This window comes from Pelodiscus sinensis, chromosome 1 (assembly GCF_049634645.1).
Source record: "Pelodiscus sinensis isolate JC-2024 chromosome 1, ASM4963464v1, whole genome shotgun sequence".
NCBI lineage: Eukaryota > Metazoa > Chordata > Testudines > Trionychidae > Pelodiscus > Pelodiscus sinensis.
The window spans coordinates 26,522,580-26,542,932 of NC_134711.1; the positions used below are offsets into that span (position 1 = coordinate 26,522,580).

General features: G+C 44.1%; 1 protein-coding gene across 2 annotated transcripts in view; it reads left to right on the top strand.

The window, feature by feature from the left end:
* The window catches only part of HBP1 (HMG-box transcription factor 1), a 45,348-nt gene that overhangs the window by 20,452 nt on the left and 4,543 nt on the right, over window positions 1–20,353 (top strand). For both annotated transcript variants that reach the window (XM_006120387.4, XM_075927045.1), the window contains exons 7-9: window positions 2,774–2,930; window positions 4,143–4,287; window positions 9,752–10,078. In XM_006120387.4, coding sequence (XP_006120449.4) covers window positions 2,774–2,930; window positions 4,143–4,287; window positions 9,752–10,078 — 629 coding nt within the window. The remainder of the gene's footprint in view (window positions 1–2,773; window positions 2,931–4,142; window positions 4,288–9,751; window positions 10,079–20,353) is intronic.

Sequence of the window (20,353 nt, forward strand, 5' to 3'; positions counted from 1 at the left end):
CTATGACTCCCGAGCTAAATACGGCTCCTTTGCAGCTCAAGCTCCAGCCTCGCAGCCCCCTGCAAGATTGGAGCACTAGCACCGGTTTCCTGTATGGGTGGGGGGAAGCCCTGACTACAATTGGCCCAGTGCTCTGCCACTTCCTTTCCCCCTTTCCTGGTTGGGGGAACAGCATCGGACAGATGCACTGCCAGGAACTATCCCTGCTGCTCCCATTGGCTGTAATCCAGCCAGTGGGAGGCCATGCTTGGGGGACAGTGCTGGGAGTGGTGTGGAGCACAAAAGCAAGTAAATGCCCCTCCTCCTCCTCATGCCCAGACCCTACACCCACACTCCCTCCACCAAGATCCTGCACCCCCAATCTGCTCCTGCCCGCTCCCCTGGTCAAACAACTGCACCCTCCCCTGCTCCTGCACCCTGCCCCGGCCAGATACTCTACCCCCCCCCCACCTACTCTTGCACCCTCCCTCTTGGCCAGACACTCTGCTCCCAGCCTGTTCCTGCACCCTACCCCCCCAATCCAGACCTCACTCTCTCCTGCACTCCACTTCCCTGTCGCACTGACTGGCAGCCCTGTCCTGCACACTTAACCCCTCATCATGGCCCCACCCTAGAGCCGGAAGGGGGGGCTCAAAATCCACTAAACCTGGAACCCCAGAAGAGTTGATCTGGCCTGAGGTCTTGAACCTCAGTCCTTAAATGATTTTTCTGTGGGTCAATGTCCCCTGGCCCAAAAAATGTTCTCCACCCCTGCCATAAATAATAATGTTGAAACCTTTTCTGATGGATCTGGCCTCAGCGTCCTGTCCCCAGCCCTGATCCTGGGGCAGACCCCATGGTCCAGCTCCCCCATCTGGCTTCAGGAAGGGCTGAGGGCACCTCCCCCCTGTTGTGGCATAGGTAGGAGAGGAGGCCACTAGCTGGTTGTGGTGATCCTGGGCCATCCCCTTATCCAGCCTCTTCTGCCAGGATATAGCAGCTCAGCCCCGACCAGGTAAGGTAATCTGGCCGCAGGGCTCCCCTCCGCCACATACTCTGTTTTCCACCCCCAGCTCCCTGCTCTACCTCCTGCACCTCCCACATATCCCAGCCTCCTACTCTGAGCCCCTCATACAGCCCAACTCTGACTCCTGCACCCCCAGCAGCAGCAGAAGTCCCATGAAATAAAGTGTGAGCACAATGTTTCATTGATGCTATTATTAATCATTATGTCAGTTATCAGTAATAGTAAGTTGTATGTTTTCAGTCATGCAAATGGGCATTCTCATACTGGCTCTTTGTTGACTCTTGTCCTGAATTTTGTTGTAGTTTGGCTCTTTTTTTTGAAAAGTTTGCCAGCCTTTGTTGTAAAGGATGCATATTGAATCTGTTCCATGTGCATCGCTATAGTGCAGGAGTGGGGAATGTTTTTTGGATTGGGGGGTGACTGATTCACAGAAAAATCAGGGAGAAGATTTTGTGGGGTTCCTCTAGGCTCTGTGGTGGGGCCAAAAATGAGGGGTTAAGAGGCTGGGATGGGAGCGAGGTGGGGGCACAGGTTCTGTGCAGGAGCAGGATGGGGATGCGGGTTCTGGGCAAGAGGTCAGGTGCAAAATAGGGTTGTGAATGTTAACCAGTAAGCATCACCCTTAACGGGCAATGCTTACTGGTTCCAGTTAACCAGTGGCGGCTGGTGTGGCTCCCTGTCTGCCACTGGCAGAGGGCTGCTCCAGTCCCATGAGGCCCACCATGGAAAGGAGTCCTCCAGCCTGGCCAGAGCAGCCACTCTCCGCAATGGGCCCTGGCGTGCTGCAGGCAGGGGCTGCTCTGACTGGGCTGAAGCAGCCCCTGCCTTCAGCATGTGGGTAACTCCAGCCCAGCTGAGCGTCAGTGACTCTGTGTCCTGTACCCCCACAGCTCCCCTTTAATCGGTTAACTGGTTAAACGGGATTTTACATCCCTAGTGCAGAAGTGGGGTGGGGACCCGAGTGGGAAGGAGAAGAGGTGTGTGGAAGGAGGCTAGGGGGTTGGCATCAGTATTCCCTCTAAGCTGGGTGGCAGCACAGCTTCACAGGTGATTTATCAGCCCCACCCCGTCAGAGACTCAGGGCTCTGTGCAGGAGCTGGGCAGGGCTGATTAATTATGCAGTTTAGAGGGAACACTGGTTGGCGTGCAGGGTCTGGGTGGGAGGAGAGTTCAGGGGTTGGCAGGGGATGAAGGCGCCTGCCTGGTACAGCTCCCAGGGGTGCACAGGTTGCTCCGGGATGCCTTGCACTGGCAGGCACCAGGAGTTCCAGCCAATGGGAATGATGGGGGTGGAGTCTGCAAGCCAGTGCTTTCCTGCACTGCCATTCCTGGTGCAGAGCCTCTTCCTCACTTCTGCCAAGAAGAGCCCATGGGCCAGATGTGGCCAGCAGCTTGCCTTTATCCAACCAGCGAGGCTCAAGGGCACCACTCACCCCCTGCAACAGGGCGCTGGTGCTCCAGCCACACCAAGGAGGGGAGAGCGCTGAGCCTCGTGGGCCAAAATCAAGGCAAACCACTGGCTATATCTAGCCCATGGGTCAGAGGTGCCCCATCCCTGCTATAGTGTCTGAGCAACTGAACATAAAACAGCTGAACCAGAATAGCTATAGATATATTTTGTCGCACTCTCTTCTTAGCTTGTGGGGGGGTCTTTTAACCCTTTGAATGCTGGTATTTTTCAGTGTGCCAGAAAAAGATGATTATATGTTTGCAGAATCCACAATGTTAAATTTTTCTGAACGTTCTGAAGCATATATGTGTTTCCAGGGCTATGGTTCTGATGGTTTGAAGTTGATATCTCATGAAGAAAGTATTTCATTTGGTGAATCAGTATTGAAGTTGACATTTGATCCTGGTACAGTAGAAGATGGCTTGCTTACTGTGGAGTGCAGATTGGATCATCCATTTTATGTTAAAAATAAAGGTAGGAAAATACTGTGTGTGTAAAGCAAAACTCTCAGGAGTTAAGTAACAAATTCTTCTAAGAAAGTATCTGTAAATCTCATAACCATCTCCCCCAGTTGTTGAAAGCAGCATTCCCCAGTCAGATTACTGTAAATCTGCTTGAAGGAAACACTGGAATTTGAACAATAAAATTGGTACAGATGTTGTATGTGTTGTTTTTTGAAAGTTTTGGCAAATCTTAGTACAGGAGGTCCCCGATTTGTGACCGGCCGAGCTCTGACCCCCGCACTTACGACCATTTTTGTAAGTGCGGAAGGGGATGAAAACCCCTGGAACCAATCACGTCGCAAGTCAGGGGCATCCTGTATATATTTTAGAAATGTGTGTCTGTCCATCTGTGAATCTGTTTGTTCAAGAACTCCTCCTAAATGATAAGGGAAAGGACCACCAAATTTGGTATGCAGCTTCCTCTTATAATTTAAAGCAAGGTCAGGGCTTGCTTCTGCCAGGACAATGGGATGCACCTGGCATATGAATATTTCTCATAAATTGGAAAGGGAGAGGTCTGGCAGAATGGAGTTATATTGTAGAATGACCACAGAGGGTAGAAAAGGGCCAAAGATGGGGACCCGTACAGCTATAATCCCATTGGGCTGGCATGGGTGGAGAAGGGTACAGCTATCTACTATATATTTCAGAGAGTTTGTCTGTCTGTCCCACAGCCACGGAACATTCATCCCTCTCCTAGCTGTGGCTACTAGAGCGGCCATGGACAGGTACCTCTCACCTGGCACCGAACTGCTACAGTGAGAGAGGGCTGGAGTTGTCCTCTCTCCCCGGCACAACTTGCACATTGAATCCCTCATCCCCCTGACGCATCCCAGAACAATGATTTAAATGAAGAAAAACAAAACTTGCTTAAGGACCCATGCTGAGTAAATCTTCTAGTATGATATATAGCACAGAAAAGATGAGAGAGAGAAAGCAAATGAGGGAGACTTGAGGTTGATACCACTGTTACTTGGTTTAGTTTTCTGTTCTTTTTTGTTACAATAAAAAGCTGATAAATGAGGTAAAATGAACTATACTGTAGCACTAATTAGACCTGAAAAAGTTTTCCGATTCTGTTTTTGAGGGGAAAAAAGTAAATAAAAACTTTATCTAAACTATTATTTCAAATTTAGTGTTGGGGAAACCCACTTTTTTCTAACTTAATCCTTTACCATTCCAGGTTGGTCTTCTTTCTATCCAAGCTTGACTGTGGTTCAGCATGGCATTCCATGCTGTGAAATGCAAGTAGGAGATATGTGTCTACCTCCAGGACACCCTGATGCTATTAACTTTGATGATTCGGGTGTTTTTGATACATTTAAAAGGTAACCTCTGGATAAAATGGCTACATTGCTTTTCTTTGATAGTTTTATGCAGAAGAAAAGATCCATTATTCTTGTGGGCATGTAAATCTACCAGTATGTGAAAGATGTGCTCCAAGAAGGGAGAGGAATTATTTATGATGGTACAAGAAGGGATAAATAGGAGAGTAAAACTTTATCAGAAAAACTTTCTGATGGTGAAATTTGTTGGACAATGGAATAGTCTCACAAATAAAGTGGCGGTAGCCCCATTGCTTAGGACATTTCAAACAAAACTAGAAAAAGCAGTAGGAAATATACTGTATGGAACAGTCTCACACTGGATAGAGAAGTGGTCTGGTCTGGAGTGAATAATCTAATATTTGCCACTACACTATGAATTAGTGTCTTTAGCCACCCAAACAGTTCCCCAGTAACCAAAGAACCAACTACTATGATATGGCTTTATTGTTTCTGGAATATGATTCCTTCAATTTACATGTTGTCTAATCAGATTTTTGAGGGTTCTGCAGTTTGTCAGCCCTTTCTGATGTGGTTCAGAGAGAAAGTTGTTTTGATAATACTGACTTTTTCATACTTTGTAAACTCTCTAGCTGATTTGGATGCTATCTTTAGCCTCATTACTCCCATAGCTTCCCCTCGAGCAGCAGATTATGATACAGTGGTCACTTTGAACTTTCAGTTTCTGTTGGAAATATTAAAGAGTTTCCTGTTTTATTTTGTTTACAGTAGGAAGACATGATAAATAGACTGCTGAGTGCTCTCCTGTCGAACCTGGTACTCCACCAGAACAAAAAGAGTAGTCAGAGTTGACGGGAGAGCTTCATCTGTTGATTTATTGTGGTAAACAGTAGAAATGTTAAATTTTGTTTAATCAGCTGCTCAACTAGTCGATTGATTTTCTGTCTATTAGTTGATTAGTCGATAAATGGGAGAGCTGCAGCGGGATTAGCTCCAGGCCCTGGGAGCTGACTCCACTGCGTCTCTGCCTTTTAAATGTATGAAGAGCAGGCAGGTCTCCCCACTGTGCACCAGTCTTAAATGTAAAAAAGCTGGAGCGCAGCAGGGGACCCGGCATGAGCGGAGAATCAGCTATCCTGGCTAGGTGCCTCCTGCTCCGCTTCTGATTTTTAAATGTATTAAGAGCTGGCAGATTCTTAATACATTTAATAAGCAGAGGTGCAGTGTCTGGGACTGGGCACGAACCAGGAGTCCGCTGATTCCCAGTTTGCGCCTGATCCCCGCTACTCCTCTGCTCCCTGTGGAGATGGTGCTGGGGGAACTGGCTTTTAAGCTGGCTCCTCCCAACACCAGCTCATGCTCCCTGCCCTCTTGTTTGACTATTGGACATCCTGAAATGGCTATTGGACTAAAACTACTACTGAAAGAGCATCAGGATTGTTGGGGATGAATGAAAAGTAAAATACGGCCTGTCTTCTCCTGTCTGGACACTTATAAGGCCCTAACTGGTTCTTTGGACAAAAGTAAAGAGATCATGAGGCAACAGCTGCTGGCAGCAGGGCAGAGAAAGTTAAAAACCAGACATTCCAGCTCTGCTGGAGGAGGGGTATTAGAGAAGGAATGGGGCTATGGGGAGACAGACAGCTCCTTTCCACATTTCTCTGTCCTTTTTGAGCTGGCAAGTTAGGCTGTTAGCAGCTTACTGTACCCTCTTCCTCTTGTGCAGTTCTTTACTCTTCCATGCAGATTTTGGACAGTGACCATGCCCTGTCACAGAGCACTGAAGGGGGAGATGGAAAACACCTCAGTAGACTAGCGAATCTCAGGATATCTGTCTGATACTATTTCGATCTTCTGTTAATAAAACAGCATTTCCAGCCTGTATCTCTGCCAGGAAGTACAGGCAGGTAATGGAAATACCCATCTCAATTTTAAAAATAAAGCAGTTGGGTTTTATGGATTGCGCATGTTTTTAAGTCAGTTTTGTAGTACAGGTTGGCCTTTTAGAGCAGGGGCGGGCAAGATCTGGTCTATGGGCCTGATCCAGCATGCCTGCCCCTACAGCATGGAATAGGGCTGCTCCCTGTGCCTCTCTGTGCTGCAAGGGGAGAGGAGAGGCTTTGTGCGCTACCCCTGCCCTCAGCCAGTTCTCTCAGCTCTGTCCAATGGGAGCTGAGAGATTTTTCCAGAGGTGGGGTCAGTGCAGCACAATTTCTCAGCTCCCATTGGTAAGCACCTCCCAGGTAGAGGCTGCCTCTGGGACCCCACCCTTTCCTGCACTCAACTCCCGCCCAGGTCCTGCACCCTATCCTATGCCCCTCTCCCAGGTCAGAAACCGAGTACCAGCTCCTGCCTACCCCTACCCCTACCCCTTCTGCTGCTGCCTCTGATACAGTGGCAGCAATGGGGGGGCAGGGAGGAACAGGCGGATCCTTGGGAGCCAATCCATGCAGGGAGCTGGCTTAGATGCCAGCCCCTCCATGCATACTGTCTCCTACCTGCCGCTCCCCGCCACGCTGCTGCATCTGATACTGAAGCAGAAGCATGGTGGAAGGTATCTTGTATGTAACCATGAAAGTTAACCAGTGAGCCCAGGATCATTGGTTAAGCATGTACATGTTTACACTTTCACATCCCTAGTCACACCCGCTCCCCTTTACTAAGCTCTCAAACCCCACAAACTCTCCTGCATCCCACTCCCCTACCCGAGCTCCCTTCTGCACCTAACTTCTGTCTCAGACCCTACACTCCCCTCCATATAGAAGTGTGGCCCTCGACCACTTACCAAAATCTTGGAGTGGCCCCCATCAAAAATTATTGTCCACCCTTGTTTTAGAGTGATAATTGAATGGCACATCTTTTTTTAAGGTCATAAGAAAACTGTATTGTAGCCATTTATATTTTCTCCAACTATGGTCCACTAAGTATTTGAAGTAGTGTAAGCAGTTCAGAGTATCATAAAACATGGTGGAATTATGCAGTGTTGTAGCCATGTTGGTCTGCAGATTTTAGAGAGAAAGGTGGATGAGGAAATATCTTTTATTGGGCCAATTTCTATTAGTTAGCAAATCAAGCTTGCTTAGAGCTCATCATGTCTGTGTAACCAGCTAAGAGTGTCACTGCTAAATACAAAGTGGAACAGATTGATTAGCCTCAGTAGTTAATACCCTAAATGGTCCACTGTGAACTATGGGGGTGAAAGCAGGCCATCACCACTCTTGAATTAGCCTGCACAGGATAATGAAAAAAGAGACACACCACATCATCTGTGGGTGAACGCTTTTCATAGAATCATAGGGTGGGAAGAGATCTTAAGAGGCCATCAAGTCCAACCCCCTGCCCAAAACAAAGTAAACACTTTATACCTGGCCTCTAGGCCTTCATCTTCAAAGGAAACCCACATAACACTTTAAAAAGACAAGACTTGGAATTTAAATTCATAATTTTGCTAGACAGTAACAACCATGGACTGAACAGAGACACTGAATTTGTGGCTTAGTATAGTAATCTATAACTAACAACTCTCCTGATCTGCTTCCTTCCTACCCCTTCCTTTCCTCCCAGTGGCTGAGGGGTGTTAAGGAGACATTTCACCTCGAATGGTCACTTGAAATGTGTTAACTACTTACGCTAAACAATCTTTTCCACCATGTTTGTAAGCTCTGCTCAGGGCATCTCTACGCTTGCACTTGGTCAACAAAATTTTTGTTCAGAGATGCTTCAACCCCTTGCCTCTGTTGAAGGACAAAGTTTTACCACAAGTGAAAGTGTGAACACTGCTTTGTCTGCAGGAGCACTCTTCTGCCAAGAAAGCAAAACCCCTCATAGAGGGTGGAATTATTTTCACATATACTGACTTTTAGCGACAAGGTGATGTCCACACAACATTTTCCCTAAAAGCCGTGCAGTGTAGACATCCTTTAACAGAAGTTGGTCCAATAAAAGATACTACCTCATCTCTAATGGTGGAATTCTCACACTTCTGCCACTAGAGGGTGGAAAATTATCATCTCTGAATGTAATGATGTACTGTATCACCTTAATTAAATCATGTATTATAACTGTTAATTTTTCAATGCAAGTTGATATGTAAGTACAAAAGTATTGTATATCAGTGCCTAAAGCAGTTGTTCATGAAGATGTTGTTTATATGTTAGTTTTTGTGAGTACTGTAGTGTGTTTATATATTTGCTGTTAATATGACAATTATAAATGAACTACAAAGCTTTTTCATGGAGTTTTATGGAGATGTTCTGCTTTTCATAGTATTAAACATTATACTGAAGCATATTGTGTATAATAAAAGTATAATTGAGTAATATGTTTATGTAGACTTTAGTCTTGCTTTCAGTGTAATTTTCAACACAGCCTTAACTATGAAGCTTAACTACTGACTCTTCCATAGTAATATATACTCTCTCTCTCTCTCTCTCTCTGTGTATATATGTGTGTGTGTATGTATGTGTGTGTGTGTATATATATATATATATATATATATAAGCTTCAGATAAATACTGATGGGCTTAGTTAGGGTCTCTAATTCAAGGGGGAAAAGTAATGTTACTCAGATTTTGTCCACAAACCAAATGCCATTCATAATAGGTTATATAGAAGAGATGTTAAAAATATGTTTAACTGTCTTTTCTGGGTTCCATAACCTCCTCAGCTTAGTCTTACTCATTGGGATTTGAGTAAGACATGTACACTAGTGATGTATGAATCTAAGCTGTCATTTAAAAACAATTGTTTCTAGATGTCATGGTTGTAAAAAAAATCTTGAAAAGGTAATCTATTGCTGTGATTTTTGCCCACGTCTGCTGACAGGAAGGAAGTGGATTGACCCCATATACACTGCCAGGGCAGATTAGGCCTTTTATTGTGTGGATGAGATTTGGTGGTTTTTTTTGGTTTGTGTAGGATTGGCTCCCACTGGTAGAGCTCCTATGCCCTCTGGCCTCCCCTTTTGCTTTCTGAGCTCTGAGTCACATAAAGATGAGGAATTGGTTATACTCTCCCAAGTTCTGCTCACTCTGGGTTCTCAAATGAGCTGTCACTGGGAGCAGTGATATATCAGGCCTTGAATTCAATTACCTGCCTTGAGCTTGAGTAGAAACAAAAGCAGAAGGTGGATTGGGATCCAAAGCAGAAGTAAAAGAAAGTTGTTCCAAAAGAAGGTGAAATGAGACCAGAACTACAACTGGCATACAAGAAGAGAGTCAGTAGTAAACAAGAGCAGATGTAGGACAGTTTCATCCCATAACCATACTGTTGCACATCTACCAAAGTTGTTAACTGGTCCCCATACTAAACCCAGACTAAGCACATCATAGTAAGATGCATGTACATTTTGGGTGAAGAACAAGAACACTTTCAAGTTAATAGAAATGAACAGTGGAACCATTAATTTGGGATTGTTGAGAAATAAACATAGATTTTAAAGTATGAGCTGTAAATTTCATTCTAATTCATTCACTTTCTAATCAAGTGATGTATATTTTCATTCTAGTTATGATTTTACACCAATGGATTCTTCTGCAGTTTATGTACTAAGCAGCATGGCCCGTCAGCGTCGTGCTTCTTTATCTTATGGAGGATCGGGCAGTCAAGACTTCGAGAGATCAGAATGCAGTAAAAACTATGTGTCTGATAGATCATCACAGCTCTCCTCCAGCTCTTTGTGTAGTAAAGCTGGTAAAAGCCACAGCTCAGGGACTGCAAGTACTATGAGTGCCACTTCTCCTAACAAATGCAAGAGACCAATGAATGCCTTCATGCTTTTTGCCAAAAAATACAGAGTTGAATATACTCAGATGTATCCAGGGAAAGATAACAGGTAACAGTACTCAACTTCTTAGTTTTGACCATATAATTGATCTAGCAAAGTTTGCAAGTCCAATTTTTAAACTTATAACAGATTAAGTTTTGCAAATGAAATAAAATGTGTATGTTCTAAGAACCAAATTGAAAGCTGCTCACATAAATCAAAACTTAAGCAGAGGCTTCAGATCTCAGTGAATTTGACAGCCAGTGTCAGGGCAGAAACTGATTTAATATCTACTTACTCTTATTGTAGCTTTATGTAGACTTTATCCTGACCTCAGAAGCATTTGAGCAATGTTTGTGTGTGTGCAGTGCCCATAGACTCAACGAGTGTCTTTGTACATTTTGGTAAGATTTGTTCAGGGTTAAAAATCGCGCGCTATCCTTTCTGTGTTACAGAACAAAAAAGGGATTTTTATACCTTGTCCCCAGTCTCTGTGTCTTGACATAAGATTGTAAGCTCTTTGGGGCAAGGAATGTGTGTTTTTGCCTCTGACTTTACATCACATAGAAAAGTGATCCTGGATTAGGGTATGTAAGTGGTGTAATCCAAATAATAATGTTTTAAATGTTGCTATGCCATTCTTTTGCTTGCACTACAAAGCTTGAATAATCCAGTTACCTAATCACCAGTGAGTAATAGGTAGCTATCCCTGGCAAGAAGTATTAAATGGGTCTAGGTTTCGGTATCTGTGCATACATTTTATATGTATAACACACACACACACACACACACGACATTAAATGTAGATTAATTAACTAATCGACTAGTCGATGGGATTTCCATCGAGTATTCGATTAGGCTTTAAGGGCGTTTCCACTTTTGAACTGTACAAGAGTTCCATTAGGGCTCTTGGACGTTTCAAGGCTGAGGCGTCGCAGGGAGCACGGGGCCAGTGGGAGAGTCCGTGCTGGCTCCGCAGTCCTTGCTGTGCCTCAGTCTTTGAAATGTACAAGAGCCCTAATGGGGCTCTTATGTATTTCAAAAGCAGAATTGCAGCGGAAGTGGCACAAGCAGAGACTGCTTCAGTCTCTGCTCGCGCCGTTTCTGCTGTGCCTCTGCCTCCCTTGGCACCTGTGGAGACGGTGCTGAGAGGAACCAGCTGATAGAGGCAACAATCGGGAGGGGGGGAAGCAACTAGTCGTATCACTAGTCAACTATCCGATAAGCTTCTGCTTATCGGATAGTCGACTAGTCTCTTACATCTCTCTCTCTCTCTCTCACTCACTCACACACACACACACACACACACACACACACACACACACACACACACACACACACACACACACACACACACACACACACACACACACACTATATATATGCAGTTTATATGTAATAAATGTTTTGACCAAGATGTATATTACATATTGTAACCCACACACCTACTGTGAATCACTGTCCTATGCAGTGGCACTTAGACCACTTATAGCAACAGATAAAAACAAGAGACCTACAACCTGGGCTGACAGCCAGCTAGCTTTTAGCTCAAAGGGTAGAGGCCCCTGCACTAAGCTCCAGAGGTCCCAGGTTCAGATCTGTCTGTGGCAGTTGCAATATGTTTGTACATATTGATATAAATGGTATATATATTTTTCTATCTGCATACATACATAAATATGTGTGCATTTATTATCTATAAAATGTTTGAGTAGTTTTATATGCATATTCTGAAAAAAAATCTTTGGACTTTATCTGAGAATAAAATAATTTCTTATAAATTACAGTATTAAACCTAGCAAAAAATTAAAGGTAACAGAACTATAGAAATGAAGGCGAGAGGATTTATTGGCTGCCAGCTTGGATACAAGACGAGGGTGAGAAGGCTTTGACCCAGAATTAAGAATTAAACCTTGTGCACAAGTAACACAACCCTTTAAATTCCTCTGCTCTGCCGTATCATGGCAGTGATGTTCCAAAATGGATATGGAGTCACTTCACTGATGCATCTTCTTCGTTCATGTGTCTGTCTTCAAATTCACTAAAACTATCACTGAAAAATCCAAACAGCCGATTAGAAAAGCATATGATATAATTTCATTTAAAATACTGATTTCAACTGGAGCAAGCTGGGGCTGCAGTTGGATGAATTCCAAGGAAGTTTTAATATTTCCATCTGTAGATTTATGGTGGAAAAATAACTGAATTTTAACAAGTAACTGACATTCTGGAATGAAACACAGTGCCTCAGTGGAAATGAAGTGCATAGGAACGTGTATATGCTTCTCTCTTTAAAAAAAAACAAAACAATCGTGCAGCCTTAGTCGCTAGAGCAGGGGTAGGGAACCTATTTTGGGGCTGAGCAATTGACCCACAGAAAAATCAGTTAGGGTCTGCACACAAGTGAGAAAAAAACAAAAAACCCCACTCCTCACCAGCATAGGCTTCCCAATGCTGGAGGGGGAGCCCCAAGCCTCAGGGTCTGGATCCAGGTAAGCTGGGGGCTGCATCCTGGCCTTAGGTTCCCCACCCCTGCACTAGAGCTGTGAGTTTATTGAGTCTACAAACCTGTGACCATTAAAATAGTCTTTTAAGCATTCACAAGTTTGGATAGGCAGAGGCAATCATCATATTTATTCAAATGTATACAGCTTATCAAATTAAGCAAATTTTATAGTGCATAATGTGCATTTAATTACAGCATAATCAAATAATTAATTGTGAACTCAGATTCTGACTTCCCATTGCAATACAGCTATGCCAATTTTTGGTGTGGTTTGCTTTGCTTACACATATTAAACAGCATACGTGAACTGGCATTCCCACATAGGTTATGTTTTGGAATGGGAATGGAAGGAGAAGGTGGTCACAATATATCCAACCCATCAAGGAACTTAGGCATTGGGATGTTTAATGTCTCAACACCTAATTTTTAGCCATTTAGAAAATCACTGAGATTCACTAAATTTGAGTTAGGTGCTGAATCTTCCTATGCAATGAATGGAGGAATCTAAAGCCAGTGCATTAGTTGTCTCCCTGCCCAACGTAGCCAATAGAAAAAAGAGTGTATCTACCCTGAGTCCAAGCTGGAGGAGGTTGCCTCCCTCTGCTTGCAATTCTCAGTTGCAAACCTTTCCTAGAGTTAGGCACCTATGTTCTTTTTGCAAGATGACTCAGAGAGAGCAGGGAGGTGCTTCCTCATAACTTGTAGGCCAGGGTCAGGGTAATCAAAGAGTGATGGGATCAGAAGATAGGTTTTCCCCCTCCTTGGTTTTGTGCTCTAACCATCAGGTTAAAGAGTCATTTCTATGTGTTTGTCTGTCTTTGGCACAATGTCACTTCAAATAGTTATTTTAACAGTGTAACAACTTCCACTGGAAAAATCGAGGAAACCCAGCATTCAAATATCTCGTAGTCCAGCAGTCAGGGCACTCACCTGACAAGTGCCAGATTCCTGTTTAAATCCCTTCTCTCCCTTGGGATGTGGGGATTTGAATTATGGTGTCCCACTTCATTGCCTTAACCACTAGGCTAAAAGTTTATGAGGGAATTAGGCCAAGAACCCCGTATCAGCCACTGATTAATCAATCGCACTAGGCACAGATAACCAGTTGCTGAAAGTGAGGCAGCAGTGCACATGCTCAGAGGCAGAAACAGCCAACTTTTACTGCAAAAACTTGTGTGCCAAAGATGATCAGTGCCTACAAGATTTGAAAGCAACTGTGCAAGGACCTTGTGAATATATGTGGGGCCTGATCCTGGAAGGTAGTCAGCTAAAGGGCCACCTACACAACCTATATCCCTTTTACAGTGAGCTGTGAAAAACACCCATCCGTAAATCAACATCCCATTTCACACTGGCTTATGCAGAATGCTCCTGCTCCAAATTAGCTTTAGCTGGTGCTTTCAATGTTTCAGGCCTCAGTAAGCTTGATAACCAACATGGGTTCATTGCCATGTGCTCATAAGTGGATTTTAATTCTACACACAAAAATATTAAAATAATTTTGAATAACATTCTACTTATTAATGTGAAGAAAACCGCACATGCATATTATGCACATTAATTTCATTTGGTGACTTCTAGTTCTTATATTATGGGAACAAGTACATAATTTTTCCGTATTCATTTTTACCACACCAGTCATTATTTTATAGACCTCTATCATATCCCTCTTAGTCTCCTTTTTTCTAAGCAGAAAAATAAAAAGTTCTCGTGAGATAAGAAGGAAGGTCCTTTCATGGACTGATAACTGGTTAAAAGACTGGAAACAAAGGGTAGGAATAAATGGTAAGTGTTCAGAAGGGAGGGAGGTAACGAGTGGTGTCTCCCAAAGGTCTGTCCTGGGACTAACCCTATTTAATTTATTTATAAATGATCTGGAGAAAGGGATACAATTTCTCTTAGGTGGCAAAATTTGTATTTGATAGCAAATGGCTCAAGATAGTTAAGACCAAAGCAGAGTGTGAAGAACTTCAAAAAGAGCTCTCCAAACTAAGTGATTGGGCAACAAAATGGCAAATGAAATTTAATGTTGATAAATGTAAAGTAATGCATTTTGGAAAAAATAATCCTAATCCTACATAGAATATGATGGGGACTAATTTAGCTACAACTACTCAAGAGAGAGATGGTAGAGTCATTATGGATAGTTCTCTGAAAATGCAGTAGCAGTCAAAAAGCAAATAGAATGTTAGGAATCATTAAAAAAGGGATAGAGAATAAGACAGAGAATATCTTATTACTTCCATATAAAACCATGGTGCACTCACATCTTGATTTCTGTGTGCAGATGTGCTCGCCTCATCTCAAAAAAGATATATTGGCATTGGAAAAGGTTCAGAAAAGGGCAACAAAAATGATTAGAGGTTTGGAATGGGTCCCATATGAAAGATGATTAAAAAGACGGACTTTTATTCTTAGAAAATAGGAGACTAAGGTGGGGACATGATAGAGGTCTATAAAATCATGACTGGTGTGGAAAAAGTGAATAAGAAAAACTTATGTACTTGTTCTCATAATATAAGAATTAGGGGTCCCTAAATGAAATTAATAGGTAGCAGGTTTAAAACAAAAGGAAGTTTTTCTTCACTCAGCGCACAGTCAACCTGTGGAACTCCTTGCCAGAGGATGTTGTGAAGACTAGGACTTTAACAGGGTTAAAAAAAAAACTAGATAAATTCCTGGAGGTTAGGTCCATCAATGGCTGTTAGACAGAATGGGTAGAAATGGTGAATAAGGGATCTTTCGGAAAAGGGTTTATTTTCCGAAAGATCCCGTCTAGACTGGTGCTTTTCTCTGGCAAAGCCCCGAGCCGGAAAAAAGCGGCAGCTATGTTTATACAAATGAAGCGGGGGATATTTAAATACCCCGCTTCATTTGCAATTCTGACTTGTCTCATCTGCATCCCTTTTCTGGAAAAGGGGTGCAGTGTAGACACAGCCTGTTTGTTTGGAAATGGATGACAGGAGAGGATCATGTGATGACTACCCGTTGTGTTCACTCCCTATGGGGGATCTGGCATTGGCCACTGTCGGCAGACAGGATACTGAGCTTGATGGATCTTTGGTCTGACCCAGTATGGCCATTCTTGTTATGTTGTTATGCTCTGAAATACAGCTTCTTTAGTATAATTGATGGAACAGATTCCTAGGTTCATATGACATTAACTGTGAAGCTGTGGCTTGTTCGATGCAGACTTTATAAGGGCTAGATCCAAAATTTGGTCATACAATAATTCTTCGTCTTAAATAACCCTAGCAGTTTGGTTATGGAATCAGATGCCTTACTAGTTCTTCAAAATAATAAGGGGTGCTTTTTGAGGAACCATAAAGCCATGCGTGAGAGAACACAGGTAGTGGGGAGGGCAGGCTAGTAAATGATGTAATTGGACAGGTTACTGCTGTTAGTAGATGCACCTTAGAAGAGACACAAGGTCATAGAACTTTACTAGCCAGACTTGTCCTCACTCTCAGTGGTACTGGTTGGTGATAAGGATGTTAAAGATTAGTCAACTATCCGATAATGTTTATCAGATAGTCTTTTGAGTAGTCCACTAGTCAATAGGCACTTCTGCATTCCTCCTTTGAAATGTACAAGAGCCCCAGCTGGGGCTCTTGTACATTTCAGAGGAGGAATGCGGAACTCTGGGTTGCAGATCAGCTGTGTGGCGGCTGTCCCTTTAAACCATGCATCCGCGTGATTCAAAGGGGCAGCTGCCTGGAACCTGGGATCAGCTGGGAACTCCCCAGCTGATCATGGGTTCCCTCAGTATTTCCTCAGAACCCGAGTTCTGGAGAAATGCCGCGGGAGCCCAGGATCAGCTTAGGGGCTCCATTAGGGGCTCTTGTACATTTCAAAGCAGGAATGCGGAAGTGCCTATCGACTAGTCGATGGAAATTCTGTTGATTAGTCAATTAACGCATTTTAACATCCTTAGTTGGTGAGCGATCATGATCCATTTCCTCTTGCATGTGAAACTCTTGCTTTTCCACCAACTTTCTGAAACACAGAACCATATAGGTTCAATACCTGTGTGAATTGTTTTGTCTCTTGGCAGTACAGGCAGTCCCCGGGTTACGTACAAGATAGGGACTGTAGGTTTGTTCTTAAGTTGAATTTGTATGTAAGTCGGAACTGGCGTCCAGATTCAGCTGCTGTTGAAACTGACCAGCAGCGGCTGAATCGGACACGCCTGGGGCAGAGCAGCTGGGTGCTGCTGGGTTGGTCCCGCAGTGCCGTTCCTTGGCGCTACTGGACCAACACGGCAGCACCCCAGTTGCTCTGCCCCAGGTGTTCCCAAGTCAGCCGCTGCTGAAACTGACCAGCGGCTGACTACAGGAAGCCCGAGGCAGAGCTGCTCTGCCTCGGGCTTCCTGTAGTCAGCCGCTGATCAGTTTCAGCAGCGGCTGACTTGGGGACGCCTGGGGCAGAGCAGCTGGGGTGCTGCTGGGTTGGTCCAGTAGCACCGCACCTCGGCGCTGTGGGACCAACCCGGCAGCCCCCCAGCTGCTCTACCCCAGGCGTCGGCGAGAAAAGCCTGGTCTGCGGGGGGGGATGGGGGTGCACTAGCTGCACCCCCCCCCAGCAGACCAGGGAGACGCGGAGCGGCTTTTCTCGCCGCAGAGGACGCGGGCGGTGGAACCGCGGCACGTCTCGGCGGTCCTGCCGCCCGCGTCCTCCGCGGCGAGAAAAGCCACTCCGTGTCTCCCTGGTCTGCTGGGGGGGGGGGGGCGTAGCGCCGCGTCTCCCTGGTCTGCTGGGGGGAAGCGCCCCCCGCGCCGCCGGAGGCGGCGACAGTGGGGGAGGCACCCCGCACTAGCGGGGTCCTGCCCCCCCTTCCCAGGTTCGTAATTAGGGGTCCAATTTAAGTCGGACTGACGTAACCCGGGGACTGCCTGTATCAGGTGTCTTAGGCATGAGAGTACTTGATAGGGTCTCTCCGTACACATTTAAAAACTATTGAGAAAGGTTTAATAAGTTTATCACTCTTTACCTTGTAACTACCAGAAACAAAAACAGTAGCCGTCATGCCAGTAACCTTTGGTTTAGCAAAAAGTGTGACAAACTACTAGCATCAGCCCCATACTTCCCCAGGTCATCTAGTGTGTCCCTGAGGCTGAACCAAGTATACCTAGACCAACAGAATAAGCAAGTAATATGATCATATAATTTTGTTGCATATTAATATTCAGTAGTCATGCCTGGGTTGTTAAATATGTGTAAGCAGCAATTTTATTCAGTTTAATAAAATGATCTGACACAGCATGAGTAATGTCAGGTTGCTCACCCATGCACGTTTCCATGTGTTTGCGGTGTAAATGGCCCCTGTCCCATTGCCTAATAGCTACACCTGTATTTAGTGACAAGGTCCCTGTTTGTAAATCAGTTTTCTAGTTGAGTTGCATTTTACAGCTTCAGCTGCAGGAGAGGACAGTAACTGAAACAGGAAATAACTTAAACTGGTTTACTGCTTTGAACTCTGTCTGGCTGATGAGTGTTAATGCTGGTTCAGCAATCTCCATTTGCTCTAATTAATGAGTATTTATGTGGCATGCTTCCCATACATTGGGGCAAATACGGATTAAGGATGTTAAGAGGTAGGTAAGTGGGTAATCATGTAGTGGCTATAGTTTGTATTGACTACATGATTAATCAATAAAGGAAGGTGGTCAGAAGGAGCTACCCTCACTGCAGCTCTGCAGTTCAAATGTAGTAAGAGCTGGGTGTGCAGGCAGCCTGGCTCCTCCTACATTTAAACTGCAGAACTGCAGTAGGGCTAACTCCTGGACCTGGCACAAGCCGGGGCTGAGCCAAGCTTGCTCAGTCCTGACTCACACTGGGTCCAGCAGCCAGGCAGCAGTGCGTGGTGGGTGGGAGCAAGCGGCACCACGAAGACAGTGCTGGGGGAACTGGCTTTTAAGCTGGCTTCCCCCAACACCGGCTCCTGCTCCCCTATGCTTATCAGATAGTAGACTAATCTTTTACATCCCTAATACAGATCTTCAGTATCTGTGGTAGGCAGCACAATAGCTTGAGGTGACACCCTTAAGCAAAGTCTTCATTTAGCTGAGTCACAGTGTTCTCACTCCATAGCATTTGATGATGTACCAGTACTAAGGGTATGTCTAGACTACAAGCTTCTTTTGAAAGAGAGCATCTACACCTCAAAACCAAATCGAAAAAGTGATCTGCCTTTTCGAAAGAGAGCATCTAGACTGCATGGACACTCTCACAAAAGAAAGCCCTGATTGCTGTTCACAGAATGGCCACCAAGGGCACCTGTGCTTTTTTCGATTGCCTTGTCTTTCAAAAAATGTCCCTGTTCTGCATCCACACACATCTTTTTTTGAAAGAGCTCTTTTGAAAATGCGTTCTTCCTCGTAATTTGATTTTTACCAATGTCGAAAAACCCCCTGTGTTTTTTTCAATTTAATTTCGAATGAATGCGATTGTAGTGTGGACGCAGGTGAAGTTTTTTTTGAAAAAAGGGCAGTTTTTTCGAAAAAACTGTGGTCGTCTAGATATACCCTAAATGTTGGCAGTCTGAGGGTCTGTCTACACAGCAGGGCTTAACTCAAATAAGCAACACAAATTATGCTACTTATTTGCCCAATAAGCTCAAAATAGCTTATTTCAAAATTGGGAGCGTCTACACAACACTTATTTTGAAATAGAGCACTCTTCCTTCGACTTCCCTCACTCTCCTCGTACAATGAGGTTTACAGGAGTCAGAGTATGAAGTCCTCCAGCTTGACAGTATTTCAACATTATTTTGAAATAACTGCCTTCTGTGTAGTTATTTTGAAGTAATGCTAATTATTTTGAAATAATGTTGCTTGGTAGATGTATCCTGAGGCAAAGCTTTTGTTTCAGTTGGACCATCTCTTGAAACTGAAATGTTCTCTCTATCTACCCGAATGCATGTATCTATAGAAACAATCGTAACAACTTTTCCTATGCCGGGTAGCCTAATCTACATGCCTCTGTCGCCAGAGGCATGTAGTCTAGACGTACCCAAATTGACCTACCTGTGTGGATTTACTAGAGACAGACTAACATAGGAGCCTTTGATCTTAAGAGTTTTCAAAGCATTTCACAATACAGTGTACATAGAGATTAAATTGAGCTTCCTGAGTACTTCGTAACCCAGAGGAGTTTGGCTGTGGTTGAGCCTTTCACAATTCGTTTGTCTCCTTGTTGGTGGGGAGCAGAAGAAATTTCTTCTGAACAGAGATATGTGAAAATATCCAGAAGAGTTTAATGTGACTATGCTTTACCTGATTCTATTAGGGAGTCTGTAAACTGCACAGCTTACAGTGAGCCTCTTATGGTGCTCTGTAAGTATGTTTTCCTTAAAGATTGGTAACAAAATTTTCATTGATTTATTCAATAATTTGAGGGGGGATATCACTTGTCTAGTGTTTTCATGAATCATTAATTAAAACATTCACTGTAATTTTAAAGAGAACTTAATAAAATGGTGAGGCTCTGAATTGTATTTTGTCTAAACATCTAATCACTGCCATTTTGGAAAGCAGGTAAGCCATATGGCACAAAGAGGAGAGATACTGTACAGGCCTGTTAAGGGGAAGTTAGATTAGATTTTTTTCACATTAATGTTCAGGGAATAATCAAGGGGTGAGTCAAAACAAACAGTCCCTTATTGCTGTTCAGCACAGAATTTATTCAAGAATCCAACAGTCTGGACTGCCCCTCCTGTCACCACAAAGGCTAATAGTGGAGAACTCTGAACACATCTCCACAGTAGGCCAGTCCATCAACCAGATGGAAGCCAACTCTCATGAGTTTTCATTAAACAAAATCTTTTGTTGGGTTGCTGC